Consider the following 19,001-nt stretch of genomic DNA (forward strand, 5'->3'; position numbering starts at 1 on the left):
CTCCAAACATATTGATAATCACCACGCATTTACTCTGTGAATTGCCAGTGCTGAGGATGGAGCAAAGAGGCATTTCCTCTTGCTTTTACCTTTCCACTGGAGCAAATCCTGCACCCTGAGGTCCCTTCCTCCTCCAGCACCTTTTCCCACAAGAGGGAGCCTGGAGCCAGCTCACAGGCTCCACGAGCTGTAAATCAGGCTGGAGATGAATTTTGCTCAGTGAAGGATCCTCCATCCCTAGGCCAGACTGGAAATTCAGCTTGTTTCCTTCTTGGAAATACAGGTTCTTTTCCTCCACAGCTCAAATTTTTTGTCTATTCAGTCCCAATGATTGCTATTAGACTTCCCCCCCCCCCATTTTTCCCTGCTGACCACCCCCTGTGGCACCTCTCCTCATCCATCTCACTCTGTTACTTGCTCCTTACAGTGATGTAAACAAGGACAGATTTTCAGCCAGTTCCAGGACAACTTCACCCCAACTGCAGTCAAATCCTGCAGATTTAGATTGCCATAATGCAAATCTGGATAAGTGCACAGGAAAAGCAGATGTTCCCCACCATTTTAGTGCCCCAGGTATTATTTTCAGAGCTGTCCCATGGCTGAAGACTTCAAAAGAGAAGTCTTCCCTTATGAAGGAGTTCCATTCATAAGCACTCTCTCCCTCAAAAGGATGTGAGTCCCAGGCCAGATCAGCAAAACCCTTCAGGGATGGGGGCTTCACCACTGCCCTGGACAGCTCTGTCAGGGACGGACAGAGCTTTCTATGAAGGAATTCCTAATATCCAATGTAAACCTCCCCTGGTGCATTTTGAGGTGATTCCTCTTGTCCTGTCACTTGTTACTTGGGAGAAGATCCCAACTCCCACCTGGCTGTCCCCTCCTGTCAGGGAGTTGTGCAGAGCCACAAGGTCCCCCCTGAGCCTCCTTTTCTCCAGGCTGAGCCCCTTTCCCAGCTCCCTCGGCAGCTCCTCAGAAGAGATCCTTAGACAAGGAGCAGAACTTCCACTGTGTGTAAGCACTTCTTTTGTGATCCATATAAAACATGTCTCTGACCCAGAATAACCTGGAAAAGGAGAACAAAAGAGAGTAAATAAAGTGCAGAGGCGTCAAGGCAGACTGAGATGGAACTTGAATTTCAAAGGTTTGGGTTTTTTGGGTTGTTTTGTTTTGTTTTGTTTGTTTTGTTTTGTTTTTCTTCTGGGATAATTTCTGATCCTAATTTGAAGGGGGTTGTGATTGTATAAGCACTTGTGATCTGATAGTGAGGACATTCTGGAAAAGATGGAGAAGGATATTGAATGTAAGATTACTGGGCAATCACTCCTCTTCCACCAGGTCTTTAACACACCTGAGGTTTTGAATTTGTGCTTCACTTCCCATGGAAATAAAATTTTAAAAGGCAAACATTTCCAGTTCATCACTACAGAACAGAGCCATTTTTTGCAATTTAAAGAAAAAAATCATTGATAAAGCTGAGTTTCTGCTCCGGTCTGACAAATTACAATGACAGATCCTGTCTGAGAGCTGAGATGAATGTCTCAGCTAGGATCCCCTTGGATTCCGTGGGAACCCGAGCCAACCGAAGGGTTCCTATTACAGCCTTTGTTTCACCCCTGTCCCTGAAGAACCTGGAAATGGAGACACAGCACCTCTCCTTCACAACGGGACGGCGCCTGCAAATTTGCAGTGGAAAGCAAACAAAGAAATCAGGGAGGCAGAGAACAATGCCCATGACTGAGGGGGAGGTTTGTACTGCTCGTATCAAAACCGCTGGGTCAGAACAACATCAATAAATATCTTGTATAGAAAGAGACTGAAGCAAGTGACTGAGGGAGAACCTGAGCTGTCAGCTGCCACTTGCATGTCAGTTGATATTGTTCAAACTCTGTACGGACAAATCCTGAGGAAAACTCATGGATTTCACTTGTCCTGTGCTCTTTGTGCACCTGCAAAGCTGAAGGTGCTGCTGGTGACACCTGCAAACCCATAATCTGCACCTCAAGAATCATAGAATCGTGAAGGGTTTGGGATGGAAGGGTCCTGAAAAATCATCTCAGTTCCAACCCCCTGCCATGGACAGGGACACCTTCCACTAGACCAGAGGTTTTTTTTCTTTGCAGAACTTTCACAGAACAAAATACGACTATTTGGTATGTTTGTGGATGGAATGATCATTGTCCTTTATTTCTTTCTCTTGGGAACAACTGGTGCATCACAGGAGGATCATGCATCCTCTGTTGCCCAGAGAAGCTGTGGCTGCCCCTGAATCCCTGGAAGTGTCCAAGGCCAGGTTGGACAGGGCTTGGAGTACCCTGGGATAGTGGGAGGTGTCCCTGCCCATGTCAGGGTGTGGAACAGGATGATCTCTAGTGTCCCTTCCAACCCAAACTATTCTATGATTCCATGATGATCCTATGATATTCCAGCTGCCTTCTCTCCCACCAAACGATGGCCAATTTCCTCCAGGCAATCCATTACCAGCCACATTGATATTTCAAGTTAACAGCACTCTCTGGGTGGATCCATATTGATAAGGGGCCCTCCCAGCAGCCTTCCCAGTGGTCAGGCAGGGAGGCACAGCTATTTGTCCCCTTGCTTTTGTGCCCCCGAGCCATTGTTCAGGTTTAGCCGTGTGCAGCGGTCAGGCTGTACCCGCTGCCTTCCCCTGTCACCCCTGCCAAGGTTCCCTGGACATCCACAGCTATTCCCACTGCCCTATAAATGCCAGAGTGCTCCCTCCTCCCCTGCTCAAAGGTTCTGGCACTGTGGCCCTGTCTCCACGCTGCAGCTGAGACCTTCCACCATGAAGCTCTTCTCCTGCCTCATGGCTCTCCTACTTGCCCTCCTCCAGGCCGTTCCAGGTAAGGGGCAAGACCCACGCTGGGGTCTGCCTGTGTAGGAGGTAGAGCTCACTCATGTGGTAGTGCAGAACATTCCCCTCAGCTCCTTTCATTAGAGCAGTTCCCTATTTCTCAGACTAGAAGCAGAAGGAAAAAGTTAACCTACGGTGAGCAGGTGTCACACCAGAACCTCCCCACAGAAGCCTCTGCCAGGCGTTGGCTCCTTGTGACTCTTTGAAGCCTCTTTATGCCACTTTCTGGCCCTACTGGATGGTGGCACCATGGAAATCATCTGCCTCTTCTAACTCCAGGGTTAAAAATTGTCCCCTCTGTGTACAGTAAAAGAGAGCAGAGGTGTTTCCTGGTGTTGCTCAGGTTGAACTGCACCAGTGACTTCAGCTCCCTGGATATTCTGGTTCCCCTTCCTCAGCCCTTCTGCTGCATTGATTCATTTTCTGATTGTGTTTTTATCCTACCTATTCTTCATCCTTAATGAAAATCCTCACCTTGGAGAAAGGCTTCCAGAGAAAGAAGGAACTGGGCAAACTGCTTGTTCCTGTTAATTGACCCAGATCCTGCTTTTGGGGGCTTTTTTAAGTCATAATTTTATCTTCAGGGCATGTGATGACCATGCTGTCCCTTGCATGTCCCTGCAGCATTGCAGCCCCAGAACTTAGAAGCATCCAAGACTGGGCTGTCCTTTCCCATTATAGCATGAATGGCCAGGATATGTTCAGAAAATTCCATCAACCTCTATGTTTCACTCCAGTTGTACAAAAACGTTCCTTGCAGTGCTCCGACGCCCCATGAGTTCCTCAAAACTTTAGGGTTTTGGGGACATTTGTGTCAGATCCCTAACTGGGGTCTGTGGGGTTTCAGCAGGAGGAAGACCATGAGAATGGACTGATCCTGCAGCACAACTGGGAATCCCATTCTCCCTGTAGGTCTCGGCTTGCCCAGAGACACCTTGCGTTGTCTGGAATACCACGGCTACTGCTTCCATCTGAAGTCCTGCCCAGAGCCATTTGCTGCCTTTGGAACTTGCTATAGGCGCCGGAGGACCTGCTGCATTGGTATGTGTGGGAACCCTGCCCAGGCGGGCAAAATGTGGGGGGAAATGGTGAAACTTGGAGAAACAAGCTTGTTCTCTTTCTCTCCAAATCATGGAATCCTGGAATGGTTTGGGTCAGAAGGGAATTTAAAGCTCTTCCAGTTCCAACCACCTGCCATGGGCAGGGACACCTTCCACTATCCCAGGTTGCTCCAAACCCCGTCCAACCTGGCCTTGGACACTTCCAGGGGTGGGGTCTGGGCCATCTCTTTCCATGTACAAAGATGGACCTGACATCAGTGTGGAACATTTGAGGCTGGCCAAAATAACCCAAAGCTCTATCTCCAGCTGGGGAAATAAAAGTTTTGGCCCACAGAAGTCTCAGTAAATTTGCTTGTAATCATCTGTTGGGGGACTGCGGGCAGCACCCACCCTGCTGTGCGTAATAGGTGCCAGCTGCCCTCTTCCCTGTTAGTTTATCTAAATCTTCCCAGACTTGCTTGTTTTTGGTGGTCCTCAATAGTTAACATATATCATGAATGATTAATCACTTTAGAGACAACTGCACTAATCCTAAGGTTCCTCTGATCCAGCGTTCTGGATCTGTCTGTGACCAGAAGTGGATATTTCCTCACAGTTACTCTGTATGTGGAAAGTGACCTCAACCATATCATTACGTTTCCTTACATATTCTCCTGTTTCATGAATTTGCAGCTCAGGGTTTTTAGATTTAGCCATCCTTGTGCTTAAAAGTCCTCACTGGATTTTTTCCCCACAGATTAGGAATTCCTTCCCTTTGTTTTAAAACCTCATCCCTCACAATTTTATTCAGTGCCACCTACTCGAAATGCAGTCATTCTGCATTTATCTTCTTCACACCTGTACAATATCCCTCCTTCCATTAATTCCTTCCCAAGCTGCTGGGTCACAAATTCCTTATTTTACAGAAGTGCTGTGATAAGCCCCAAAGTCCATCTTTGTATCTTTGCTTTTGGAGACACAGTAACCACAACTTCCCAACAGTTTTTGTGCACGAGCTGGTTTGGATGTCGGTGTCAGATTTTCTGGTTTGACTTAAACCCTCTGAATTGCAGACACCACATCCAACTTCCACATCTGCCAGGATGAGGGGGGTCATTGTGTGCCCCCAGAAATCAATTGTCTGCAAGAGCAAGAGGGACTCTGCCCTCGCAGAGGATGGAAGTGCTGCACAGAAGTGTGACAAAGACCTCGTGGGATTGCAGAAAACCAGAGAAATGCATGGTCAAGAAATCAAACAAGTTTTATTCCAACTGTTTCAGAGGGGCCTGGTGTTCTCAACATGCAAAGTGTGTAATTAACCAGAGGTGACGTGTTTCTTTATATTAAAAAGTCAATAAATGCTAAATAAGCAGATACAACAGTCATTTATTTATGGAAAGAGGCAGAATGTGTCTCTATTACACCTACATGCAAAAACCACAAAAATTTGCTGTTGCATCCTTGGAAACCCCATCCCCTAATCCTCCTTACCAGCCTAATCTTATTTACCACGTTGACTTTATGCTTGGACGCTTTGCAGGATTGAGGACAATTAATCACAGAATCTTTAAGGTTGGAAAAGATCTCCAAAGTCATCGAGTCCAACCTGTGACCAATCCCCACCTTGTCACTCAGACCAGAGCACTGAGTGCCACACACAATCATTCCTTGAACATTTCAGGGAGCTGCTAAGGGAGCTGGGAAAGGGGCTCAGCCTGGAGAAAAGGAGGCTCAGAGGGGACCTTCTGGTTCTGCACAACTCCCTGACAGGAGGGGGCAGCCAGGGGGGTCGGGCTCTGCTCCCAGGGAACAGGGACAGGATGAGAGGGAATGGCCTCAAGCTGTGCCAGGGGAGGGTCAGGTTGGACATCAGAGGAATTTCTCCATGGAAGGGGTGGTTAAGCATTAAAACAGGGTGCCCAGGGCAGTGGTGGAGTTCCCATCTCTGAGGGATTAAAAAGACAGATAGATGAGGCACCTGGGGACATGATTTAGTGGTGGCTTGGGGGATGGTTGGGTGCAATTACCTTAGAGGGCTTTTCTAACTTAGTGATTCTAGTTATGTTGTTCTGTTTGGGGCTTTTTTTTTCAGGGAGAAAGGAACTTCTAACCTTGCTCTTTCACCTGGCAGTTTAAGATGTGTTCCCAGAGTAGTTTTATTCCCACAGCTGAAGGGACAGCAAACAGCAGGGCCAGGCAGGGCAGCTGGAACATCACATTTTACAGCCAGAGCTGCACGTTCACCACAGATTTACCACCACGGGGTGCATTGCTGAACTAACAGCTCTTCCACCAGTGCTGTGTGCTCATCACGCTCAGGAATGAAGCCTCCCAAATTCCTCAGAAGCCAAAGCTGGGAAAAAACTCACACCCAGGTTTCAGCTGGAGAAAATATTCACACGAGCTCAGATTAAAAACGAATCACTCCCAGCCTGCACCCTCCTCCTCCCTGCAGCTCCTCGGGAGTCTTCTCTTGCAGGTTGCTTCCCTCCTACCTGTCACTTCCTGGGAATTTTGCTGGCTGCAGGTGAAGGGCAGAGGATCCCTCTGAGCCTCTTTTTTCCAGCTGGAACTCTACCAGCCCAAAACACCAGCTGCCAAGGAGAGGAATGAGGGAAGCCAGTAACCAGTGAACATGAAAAAAGTCAACATTGTTTGGAGCAGCAGCGCTGGGTCAGAACGACACGAAAGGGTTTCTCAGCAGCAAATGTTGCTCCGGGGACTGGAATATAATTAACTCCTGCCTACTCCTTCCCTCTTCCCGGATGCCATCCAGCATGCCAGCAGCACGCAGAGCCTTCTGCAAAATCTCACTCCCAGCCCTGAGATTTTCCAGCAGAGCCAAAGGAATGGGGATCCTCGTGCTCATTTTCATATTCATCTCCCTGACCCAGCACGGTAAGACCAGGAAGGCCTGGGGTGGTGAACAGGATTTCTGGGATAACCTTTCTTCACTGTGTGATATTGCAGGTACTGAGGAAAGGTGTTTTCTAGGTGAGAGAATGGGTGAGATACTTTGAGAAAATTTGTGATTTAATCCTTTGGGGAATACAAATAATGAGCAGGGAGGAAGCTGTGAAAATGGGGCGCATCACTGAGTTAGGAGAAGCCCTAAAGGAGATGTCCTGTGCTCTGGGAAAATGTTCCTGCCTTTTCTCAGGCTGCAGTTGCCTCCTTGGCAGGGGGAGGACCACCCCTCTGACCTCCCATGCACGGTCTTTGCCAACATCCTGAAAAAACAGCTCCATGATCAAACATTCCTTGAGGGAGGTTGGCTTGGCAACTTGGGATTTTTAACATGGATGTCTGAACCTCTCCTGTGGGATGGGGACCCCGGGTGTGCTAGAGGTGCCCAGGCTCCCTGTGTGCTCCCAGTGGCTTAGCTGGCCAGGAACATGGTGCCAGAAGGAATCCCATTAATTTTATCCATGAATTTGCTGGTTCCTTGTCCAGGAGATGCTCATGGACCAGACAGCTGTAACCACGGAGGAGGCTTGTGCCGAGTGGGAACCTGTGTCTCTGGTGAATACCTGGCTCAGTACTGCTTTGAACCCATCATTCTCTGCTGCAAAAATTTGTCACCTGCCACCACAGAGAGCTGAAGGTTTCCAAAGGAGCCAGCTGCAGCACTTGGAGAGCTGCAGGCTCCACTGGCACGACAGGAGCAGCTGCTGGGAAGGAGATTTTGTGGCTTCTGTGACTGTTGCTTCCCCAGGAGGACACGGCTGTGGATTCACTCATGAACTCCTAAACAATTTCCTTTTGCACAGAAGCCTCTGTGACTTTTTAGGAAACACTGTGACAAGAAACTGGGGACACCCAAACGATTTGTCACCCCTTTGGGACTCTGATTGTTATCTGACATTCACAGGTGAAAACTTGTCTTTCTCTTTCCCTAAGAGCAATAAACCTGAGGTTTAACACAGCAGCAAGCGCCCACCTGTGAGTCAGCAATGCTGCCAGTGGTGGGATGCCACTGACCAGGACTGACCACAGGAGCCCTCACCTCCTGAGAACACCAGGGTGGCTCTGTCCCTTTATTTCCCTTCCCAGAGAAAAGAGCTGCAATGGGGGAAGCCTTTTTGGCATCACTTTTGGTGAAAAAATCACCAGGTTTGATGTAAAGGTGAGTGTGGTCTGTGCTTCTCAGGCAAGATCCACCCCACCATCCTCCTTTCCAGGTTGTGTCAGGTTCTCAAGGCAATCACGAAATCCAAGAATGGTTTGGGTTGAAGGGACCTTAAAGATCATCCTGTCACACCCCCTGCCATGGTAGGGACACCTTCCACTACCCCAGATTGCTCCAAGCCCTGTCCAACCTGGTGTTGGGCATTTCCAGGGATCCAGGGGCAGCCCCAGCTTCTCTGGGCACCCTGTGCCAGGTCCTCTCCACACTCACAGGGAAGGACTTTTTTTTGTAGGACCCCAGGTTTATTTGTTTTTAGACATGGTGGGGAAGGGATCTGAAAGCTGTGTCCTACTGCTCCTGACAGGCTGCCCTCTCCATCCAGGGACTCCGTTCCTGGTGCACTTCCTTTCCCTTTTGCTCACCCAGCCCCAAGGAAATCAGTCTCTTTGTCCCTAGCAGCTCTCTTCCTATGAGTTCCCTCAGCCTAAATTAATTATCTGTCCAAATCCACTCTCAGCCCTTCTGTGTCTTTTCAACATAAAATTTTGGCACTCCCCTGCCTTTGTCAGCTCCTGGTCTCCCTTTCCAGGTAAAATATTTCTCTCCGGGTCAATCATTTCTGTGGAAGCAAGGAAACAATGATGTAATGAGAGAGCTATGCCAACCAGCTGAGGCGCTGCTCAGACAGAGCCAGGGAAAAGTCCTCACTGGGAGATGAAATTCTTGTTCTGATGAATCAAGTGGGAAAATTCCCACTGACCTCACCAGGGTCAGGCCCCACTGCCAGAGGGCTGACAATTCATTCATCCAAGCGTCTCCATTCACTGAGGAGCAGCCCAGCTACTCTCCTCGGGTCATCACTGGCACTCCAGCACACACAGGGAGATGCCAGCTCTCCCCTGGAGATCCCTGCAGTTGGATGAACCCTCAGGAGAGCCAGATTAGCCAGAGCTGGCTGTTGGCTTGGGAACTGATACTTAAAACAGGGACCGGAGCCAAATTCCTGCCCATGTCCAGCCCATCCCTCTGACGCACGCTGAGGTACGAGGACAGCACAGGGAGGGGTTTGAATCGAGGCACCTCTCCAAATCAAACAGTTTGTTTCTCACATTCACCTCCAGGGTTCATTATTCGTGCCCCTCATCTGGGGATGCTCAGCCATAGTGGTCACAGCCTGGTCTAGGAAAGCAAAGAGTGGGTTCATAATGCTCACCTTGCACATCTCCCAGACAGTTTTGGACCTGCTAGCCAGCCAGATTTCAATCAGGAAAGGTGAAAATGCTCAGTTTATAAGGAATATTGTCCCTCTGGCAGTAGTGTGCATGCAGCCTGACGCTAACAGGCATGTTCCTGCTGTCCCACAGCTGTGTGTCCCTTGTTTGCTGATCTGAGTAGAAATAACCCCAAAAATCCCCAAAGCACAACCCAACAACAACCAAAAAAATAAACAAAAATCCATCGTCATTTCTGCCTGATTAATAAGATGAACTGAATTCTCTTCCAGTCTCACTCAGAGGGAGGAGAGAGAAAGCACCAAGGACATGGTGGATGGTAGAGAACGGCACTTACAGACTTCACAAAACTGTTTCTTGATGCGGTTTCTTGACTCCTGAGCTCACCTGCGGCAAAGCACCCAGCTCAGCTCATGGGAAGCTGCTGGAACAGCAGCATGAGCTGCTTTGGTGTAAGAGTATGATAGGGAATGCTGCTCAAATTAATTAATCCCTAGTTGGAGTATCCTGTAACCCTGGGGAGGAGGAGGAACCATAAAATCATCATAGAATCACAAAATGGTTTGGGGACCTTAAAGATCATCCAGTTCCAACCCCCTGCCATGGCCAGAGAAGTGCTGAACTCCCCTGAGTGGCCATCCTTGTTCATCCACTCAGCACAGAGCTTCTCATGAGACCACACTCAAACACCATTCTCCAACCCTTTAAACCCAAAAGCCAAAAAACACCCACTGTTTGAGGCACTCAGTAAAAGCCATTTCCACTGTGACCCTTTGCCAGAGGATTTCCCCCCATGACCACCAGTCCTGCCCAGCTGGGACCATTTCCCAGAGTGCAGACCCTCTTGCAGTCAGCAAAGCTCAGCTGAATCCAACCCTTTCCCTGCAGGCTGCATGTAGGAGTAGAAGGGACAGTGAGGATAAGGGGGGACTTAATGAAAAAGTGAAATCTCCCATCCCTTGAGAGATGCAGGCTAGGGAGAGTTTAAACCAGGCCAGAGAAGACATTAAGGGTTTGTCCTCACAGGTGAAAGCCAAATGAGAAAGGATTTTTGTGGGAAATGCTTGACTGAGCTTTGAACTCCAGCTGTCTGTACCTGATAGAGCTCAGAAGGGTACAAAATAGGGTTTTTTTAGTATTACCTTAGCAGATCTACACCTAAATGAGATGCAAAAATCATCCAGACCTCTTGGGATGTATATTTGGGATCTCTGCAGCCATACAGACAGCCAGCATAGAGCCCTACCCTCAAGCCAGGTCCGTCAACCAGCACAAGCCTCCTGGATAACTGGGGGTTTTAGTCCCTCAAAGCATGGCATGAATTCCCTTGTCGGGATTTGTTTGCTGTTCCCAGGCAACAGGCCAGTGTTTGTGTAGCAGAGAGAGCCAAATCCTCCTCTTCTACCCTAAAAACATAACTGTGAGAGGAGATGTGCAATCAGGAGCAGGATGGTGTTGGATGGGCTCCTGCTTGGGGAACCTGAGGTGCCACAGCCGTGGGCAGCCCCTTAGATCCAGATTGTCTCTGACATCTGTGGCAATCCCACGCAAACCAGTGCAACCATCTGGATGCCTGGATCTTCCTTCACCCCCACACAGGAGAAAGGGGTCACATTCCAACATTCTACCTGCTCACGTGGAGCTCTTCCACCTCCTGTGGGGTGAAAGAAATCCCCTCACCCTGATGCCTTAGGTTTTAACTTTTATATTTTTCAAATCCTGTACTGCCCAGTGTGTAACTCTGAAGTTTCTTGCAGCCTGTTCACTTCTGCTTTCTCGTGCTAGGTCTCTACGAAGCCTCTCCGGGCCTGCTCTCCAAGGACACCCAGACCGTCCTAGGCCCAAAAAGTATAAACCAAAACCCTTTGAGAGGGTGGCAAGCCGACGAGAAATTACATCATTAAACTGAAGCTTTAATTGGAGAATTAACCCTGATATGCAAATGAACCAAACCTGTAAAAGTGTGAAGAACTCGTGACCTGTTGTCCATCTTGGGGTCCATCTTGGCAGTGGCCTCTGGCTCCCCAGGGGTACCTTTGCAGGCCTTTCAAATAAATACCTACCTTTATTCCCTTACTCCTGTCTAGCCTCTGTTTTTAGGTGGCCTTTTAAGACATCAACCACAGCCCAGCTCCAGGGCGTGCTGGGGAGATAAAATAGGTCAGGATTCAGAGGCTGTATCTACATGAGTAAACCAAATCACACGAAGCTGAGCCTCAGAAATCAGTGGATACTCACAAGTGCTGTCAGAAAATGAACCTTTTGCCACGCTGTTCCTTGGCACAGTTTGGGAGTGAGCAATGCCAGGAATGATCCATAATTGACATCTGGATGAGGCCCTGCACTGGAAAGGAGAATTTAATTGCACAAGGTGTGCTCTGACCATTTTCTGTGAGGCAAAACCATCATTTCCTGCTGTGTCCAGCTCTGGGGTCCTCAACATAAGACAGACATGGACTTGTTGGAGTGAATTCTGAGGAGGCCATAAAAAGTGGTCTGGAATGAGAGCCATGGGGGGTTTCTGGGCTAGGGCTGAGCCCAGAGCTGAGCCCACGATCATTTCTTCACAGGCTGAATTGCAGGGCTCTGTCAGTGCTTGCTTGGTGTGGTAAAAAGCCATCTGTGGGATTGGCAGTAGGAGGTGGCATCACAAGCTGGCCAAAGGGTTCCTTCACCCAAGGAATTGCTCCTGCTGGCAAAAACTTATCCCAGAATGCATTTAAAAATCGGGCTGCTCAGGTCCTGGCCTGAAGGCAATGAAGTCAGTGGAAACATCCCTCCTGTTTGGGGCCAGAGAGCAGATATAGATTGATTTGACTCCTCCCAGACCCAAAACCTCTCAAGCATCCAGGAGCCGATTCTTGTGCCATGTGTCTGAGCACAGATCAGCCTTTGTGCATGGTGAGCTCTGAAAAAAGACATCTGCTGGCAGGTTGGGAAGCAGGGGAGGGGGGAAGGCTGCTGGGCCAGCCCCAGTAGGCTCACCAGAGGCTGAGGCCAACACGGCAGCGGGACCACGCCAAAGGGAGCAAGACCAGCTGTTGTTCAAGCAGTTGCCCAAGGGACAGAGATTTCCTGCCCCTGATTTCTGGAGGAAATCTGCTTTTTGTTGGTACTGTCTAGTCCTGGCTTTCTTTCCCAAGGCATGTTCTGCGACTCAACCCGTGTACCACAGCTGCAGAGCAGGGGCTTGTGGTGGTGTGGGGATGCATCCTGGTCCCCGTGGAGCCTGCAGCATCCAAACAGCTCCAGGCACAACTCACCCTCTGCAATGGTGCTGCTCCCACCAGGGGAGAGCAGCTGAGCTGGAGACAAACACCTGGAATTTTGCCATCCATCGTTGGGAACACTGTGGCCACGTGGTACCCTGGCTCTGTGCTCCACATCCTCTCTGGAGCACACCAAGCCATCTGCACACACATGTTCAGACACTTCAGGTCACACACTCAGAGCAGGACCCTCAGAGGAGCATCCACACACTCCTCCCTGCTTGGGCTGAAGCTCAGGAACAGCCATCTCCTTTCTGGTGGATAAATGCTGCCCAAATTCTTTGCCTTGGAAGCTCTTCCCTGTGAGGGTGGCAAGGCCTTGGCACAGGTTGGCCAGAGAAGCTGGGGCTGCCCCTGGATCCCTGGAAGTGTCCAAGGCCAGGTTGGACAGAGCTTGGAGCAACCTGGGATAGTGGTAGGTGTCCCTGCCTGTGGCAAGGGGTGTGACAGGATGATCTTTGAGGTTCCTTCCAACCCAAAGAATTTAATGATTCCATAATTCCACGAGATCCTGCTGCACCATCTCTCATGCTGGAGATGCCAATCCTCAGAGGTACAGGGTGGGTTATGGCCTTCTACCCAAGCAGTGCCACCAGACTGGCAGAGCACCAACACTCTTCCAGAGGCTCTACACACCTCCTTGCATCCAGCCCTCCCCCAGGTGGGTTTCCAGACCCATTCCCCTTCCCAGGCTGTGTGTGGCCAGTTTGCAGGACACCTTGGTTAAGAGCTCAGTGTCCCTTGCTCCAAAGTCCAACTGGTGAAGGCCCCTTTATCTTCACTGTTTGATGAAGGTGATCCTTGCTCTGTTCAAGCAGCCTGAAGGACATGAGGTTTGCATTTTCCAACACTCCCTGGCATCCAGCCCGCAAAGAAAAAGCCATCGAGGTGACTTCTGAAGGGAAAAGGGAAGACTTGGTGATGGCCTCCACTGCGTCATTGCTGTAAAAAAAGCCTTTATAAAGTTTCTATTTCCTCTTCCTCCATTTGTTGTTGGTTGGGGGACATTTCTGCTCGTTGTTTGCTTTGTGTTGTTTTCCCAAGTTGAAACGCAGGTCTCATCTCTACTGATTTCCTGGAACTGACCTGGAGAACTGGTACAAACCTGAGAGCCTGCCAGGACCCCTGGGAGAGCTGTAATCCACAAGCTTTCCTAACACCATGGAATACTGCAGGGAGGTATCCCAGCTTTCCCACTGAATAAGTACATAAATGGATAAAATCTTAAATTGCCCTTTTTTTCTGGACAGTTGTAAATAAAACCTTGGCAAACATCCTCTCTGCAGCCTGGAAGTTGGGAAATTGACACAGACCCATGATTTTTTTAAGGATCCCATTATTTTCAAGCCAACTTTGTGTGTTGGAGAATGCTGAGGAGGAGACTCTGGATTTTTTCACGCTTGACTGTGTCAGTGCTAAACAAAGAGAGTGAGAGCTGGAAATGAAAAAAAAAACAAAACAAAACAAAACCCAGCATTTTGATACTTGGATTGGATTTTAACATCACATGCTCAAGCCTACAAACACAGAGCCAGATTGGGTCAGTCCCAACATCCTGTCTCCAGCAGCAAGCAGTAGCAGACTCCCTAGTGCTCAGTGCTGTTTGTCAATAAAACCCTGATTTTTCCGCCCCTTTTTGGTCTTTTTCCTTCTTTTTTTTTTTCTTCTTTTTTTTTTTCCTTTATTTCCCCTTTACACTTTTTGTCTGTAACACGGTGTGACTGAGAGCAGGCACAGCCAGTGCTACTGTTTGCTGTCGTGTTGAAATGCACCTGAGATTGACAAAGATCCCTCCACTCCAGGAGAATTACACAACCCCCCTGGCCACTATAAATCCAGGATTTCCTCTCTTCTTCCTCTCTTTAGGGCCCTTCACTCCTCCTCGGGGTGGAACCTCCACCCACGCCGAGCCATGCGGGTTCTCCAGCTGCTCTTTGCAGTCGTTGTCATTCTCCTCCTCCAGGGCATTCCGGGTAAGGACAAAATTCTCACAGGGGTTGGCTTCTGCAGGACTGTGGAGAGAGAAAAGGCAGGTTACTGACCTGAGGTAGAAGAGGACAAGACAGAGCCTTCAAGTCAAGGCTGACCTAACTCTTGCTTCCAAGGAAAAAATTTCTCCTGAGATGGTCTCCATGAAATTCCTGGCTGCAGCTGTCCCAGGTCCATAGGCTGTGCATCCCCTCCTCTCTGTGCCCTCAAAACTCACCCAGAAATGATGAGCCTAAGCTAGGAGCCTGAGCTTTGCTTCTGACCAGGACAAAAGCCTTATCCTGCACAAAACAAGGAGAATCCCACTAAATTCTACATGAGTGGAATACAGATGTGGCAAATGCAGGAAGATGCAAGTGTGACCAGAAGGTTGAGGGAGGTGATTTTTGCCCTCTGATCTGCTCTGGTGAGATCCCACCTGAAGAGCTGTTTCCAGCTTTGAGATCCCCAACATCAGAAGCTGATGGAGCAAGTCCAGAGGAGGCCACAGAGATGCTTCAAGAGCTGGAGCTCCTCTGCTCTGGAGCCAGGCTGGGAGAGCTGGGGGTGTTCACCTGGAGAAGAGAAGGCTCCAGGGAGACCTCAGAGCCCCTTCCAGTGCCTAAAGGGCCTCCAGGAGAGCTGGAGAGGGACTTGGGACAAGGGATGGAGGGACAGGACAAGGGGGAATGGTCTTAAGCTGAAGCAGGGTAGGTGTAAATTAGAGATTAGGAAGGAATTCTCGGCTGTGAGGGTGGTGAGGCCCTGGCACAGGCTGCCCAAAAAGGCTAGGGGCTCTCCATCCCTGGAAATGTTCAAGGCAAGGTTGGGTGAGGCTTGGATCAACCTGGGATAGAGGAAGGTGCCTCTGCCCATGGCAGGAGGCTGGAAGTAAATGATCTTTAATGTCCCTTCCAATTCAAATCATTCTGTGTTTCTTTGATTCTATAAAATCAAAACCATCTTTCGGGGGGAAAAAGCAGGGGTAAAGGCAGATAATTTACTTTTTTTGTCTGTCTGTTTTCTTCTGGGATTCTGGTTTGATAGAAAAATATTCCTTGGCTTGGTATTTTTACTGGCTGCTTGTATACGCAGGTCAGGAATTCATGTTTCATTCAGGTGTCAGATCATTATGACAGAATTTTGGTGATATCACAGTCACAGAAGGCAAATCTGATAACCAAGAAGAGGAGATGTACTTGCTTAGCCTGTGTATGCTCTAATTTATTTAACTGAACTCCTGGGGATAACGAGGGGAGAGAGAAGGGTTTGCCCACTCCACTGGTGGTGGACCCTCCAGAACTCCCAAAACTGATGTTTCTGCTGTGTCTAGAGAGAAGCAGCACATCCCTTTTTATCAAAACAGCAAAAGATTTGAAAAACCAAGCAAACTAAAATCCTAAACCACCAAGAATCCAAAAAACCCTCCAAACAAACCAATAGATAAAACACCTGTTCCAAAAGGCACTTCTCTGTCTTCTGATGCTGTCCAACCTCACCTAACTCATCTAAGCTAACATAGCCAGCCCAAACCTCCCTGTCTCACCCAGGCCAGTCGTTAGGAGACTCCCAGTGCTTGCTGGATGGAAAAGCTCCTCCCAAGCACGTCTGATCCTCACCATGGAACCAGCTGAATTTCCCTGCTGCAGACTGAAAGCATCCCATTGCTCAGGCACCAACACCAGAGGGGCTCCCAGTAGATTCTGTGGTTCTGAGTAGGTTCCAGCTCTCCTAACCAGGTCTCCTGTCCTCTTTACCCAGCAGCCAGAGGCCTTTCAGACAGCCAGCAGTGCAGAAGCAACCGCGGCCACTGCCGGAGGCTCTGCTTCCACGTGGAGCGCTGGGAAGGGAGCTGCAGCAATGGCCGCCTGCGCTGCTGCCGGTGACAGCGGCCACTCCAGGGCAGTGTGACAGCCCCAGCACAGTGACCAGTGACCCTGCAGCCAGAACTGTACATAGGACCTGTCCTCGGACACCTCCGTGCCTCCACTTGTAGCTCGGTTTGTCTGTCTCCAATAAACCTGTTGGCTTTCTATGTCCTGCTGGGTCCGGAGTGCAGCCGTGTTTCCCCCTCACATGGACCACCCTGCCTGACACTTGGGGGTTGGTGCTGCTGGAGGTGCACTGGGGGATCCAAAACATCTGAGCAAAGGTGGGAGATGTGGTATAGGAGCACGGGGTGTCCTTCCCAGAGTGGCAGCAAGAGAGGGATCTGCTGGGCTGGTCCAAGCAGTTATGAAGCCTCTCTTCGAGCCCATTCCTCTGCCTCTGTCTCAGTCACTGCCTTTAACAGCCTCAATTTCTTGCTCTGTTCAGAAGAGGTCATGGCAGGATTCATCCTCTTCAAGTGGATGGATCCAAGACAGAGGTATGATTTTCCCCCCAGAAATGCCACTTCCTCTCCCACAGCAACAAGGTCAAGCTGGGTGGGTGGCTCAGGTTGTCCAACCTGATCTCGTTGAAGATGTCCCTGCTCATTGTAGGGGTGCTGGACTAGATGACCCTTAAAACTCCCTTCCAACCCAAACCATTCCATGATTCTGTGTTCCACCTCTGTGAGGAGGTAAAGGTGGGTGTGGCTGAGAAATCCCTGTGGGCAAAACAATTCAAAAAACTCACCCACTCTCACAGAGAGTGTGGTGGGTTCTGCATCTGCCCTGCTCCTGCATGGAGCAATTCCCAGGTGAAATCTTACTTCCAAAATGCAAGGGCTCCCAGACTCTATCCCAACGTCACCCGAGGGGTATCACTGCCTCTTTTCCTGTGTATGCTGATTTATTGAATGGCAATGACCCAAGGCTAAGCTCACTTCCAGCAGCTCCTCACCAAGGTGTAAATGTTGTGGGCTGTGGACTGTTGTTGACTGAAGGAAGGGGAACTGCCCACCATGGTGTGCTCTGGAGCAGGACCCCAGCAGCAAGTCCTCACCTCGGAGGTGGTGAGGTGGAAAGGAGGTGGTGTAGGATGAGTAGGAATAGAGATGTCTTGGAGCTGTGAGTAGAGAGATGGCTTGGAAGGGTATGAAAGGCTCCTCAAGAGGAAAGCTGGAAGATTCATCTCTGGAAAACACCAAGTGTGATATCTAGGATGTGAAAGCAATGAGGTGGGCAAAATTCCCACCCTAAAACCCCCAGCTACACACCTGGCTTCAACCTAAACCCACTCTGCTGTCAACCCCAGAGGGACCAGTCCTGCCCTCGAGGAAACTAGTAAATCCAGTGACCTAACTGTGCCAGTTGACACGCAGTGGAGATCTGACCCATCTCTGGACTGTGAGCCGGGAAAGATCCCCTCACTCCTCCTACCACCATGAACTGAAGCAGCGAGGAACTGCTGGGCTCCATGCTGGCATATCCCATCCCTGCTCCTGTGGCTCTGCAGGCTGCAAACACAGTGGCAATGCCTCCAGGCAGTCCCCTCTCTTGGATGCTTCTCCTCTCCGTTGAGTGACAGTCTGGCTCCTTGGGGACCTTGGAAAGCTCAGCCAGAGGTTAGCAGCCACTGCGGCTCACATGAGCCATCAGCCCCATCGAGAGATAAGGCTCCCCTTGATAACAGGACCTGCCAGAACTGAGCCTTCCGTTTTTCCACCTTTTTGAAGTCTGGCCGGTGAAGTTTTGCAGAACTTTGTCTTTTTGCCAAAGTAACCAACTTCCAGCTCCAGCCTTTGCCTTCCCTCCTTTTCCCCGGCCTCCTCCCCCTTGCCTTCCCTCTTCCTCCTCGCTCCTCCAAGCGCAGCCTCTCCATGGGGCTGATAGGGATTCTGGGGGGGAGGATGAACATGATGAGGGGGTGATGTCATCTGTTTTTGGCCCTTCAGAGGAGCAAGGGTTAGGCACGTCTGCCTCTACCCAGGCTGGCGCCGGGAGCAACTGGGAGCCTTCCTCTGGCAGCCGCCTCTGCGCCTTATCAGGGGCAGGATGACATCCCGGGGCCGGGATGCCGGAGCTGCGAGGGAAAGGAGGTGGGGAGCCCCTGAATGTGAACCCTGTGAGAGCCTGGGTGTGCACAGGGATGTGTCTGTGTGTGTGTGAGCTCGCTGGCCGCAGGGAAATCGCTCCCAGCAGGATGGAGCCGGCTATCAGCCTCCGGAGAAGGGGAAAGTGCCTCTGTGCCAAAGTCCAGACAAGTCAAGGGTGATGCTGTCACCCAGCTCTGCTCCTGGGAGGGTTTAACCTCTCGGATCCAGGCAGACAACCTGGAAAATCCACCTGAAAAAGGTTAGAAGATGCCCCTTGCCATCAAAGGAGAAAGTCAAGGCAGAGGGAGGGAGACAAATTCGTCTGTCCCATACCCAAAGCTCAGGGTCTGGAGTGATCTCAAGCAGAGCTGGGTACAAATTTACCACAGAAATGGTTTTGGGATGGACCAGTGTGTCCTTTTCTTGTTTTGGCAACTTTTTTCCAAGGTGGGACAGAAAACCTTCGTCCTCCATAAAATAGTGATAATGCTAACACCACCCCCTCTTTTCTTCTCTCCCCCAGAAATATG

The 19,001-nt window shown here is 49.9% G+C and overlaps 1 protein-coding gene across 1 annotated transcript; it reads left to right on the forward strand.

Annotated features, from left to right (window-relative positions):
- The first annotated feature begins 2,803 nt into the window (after nt 1-2,803).
- LOC104696871 (gallinacin-11-like) lies at nt 2,804-5,113 on the forward strand. Its single transcript, XM_010411378.2, has 3 exons — nt 2,804-2,861; nt 3,785-3,913; nt 4,986-5,113. Exons 1-3 carry the CDS (start codon nt 2,804-2,806, stop codon nt 5,111-5,113), a joined length of 315 nt encoding a protein of 104 aa, XP_010409680.2.
- The last annotated feature ends 13,888 nt before the right edge of the window (nt 5,114-19,001 follow it).

Source organism: Corvus cornix, chromosome 3 (assembly GCF_000738735.6).
Source record: "Corvus cornix cornix isolate S_Up_H32 chromosome 3, ASM73873v5, whole genome shotgun sequence".
Classification (NCBI taxonomy): Eukaryota; Metazoa; Chordata; class Aves; order Passeriformes; family Corvidae; genus Corvus; species Corvus cornix.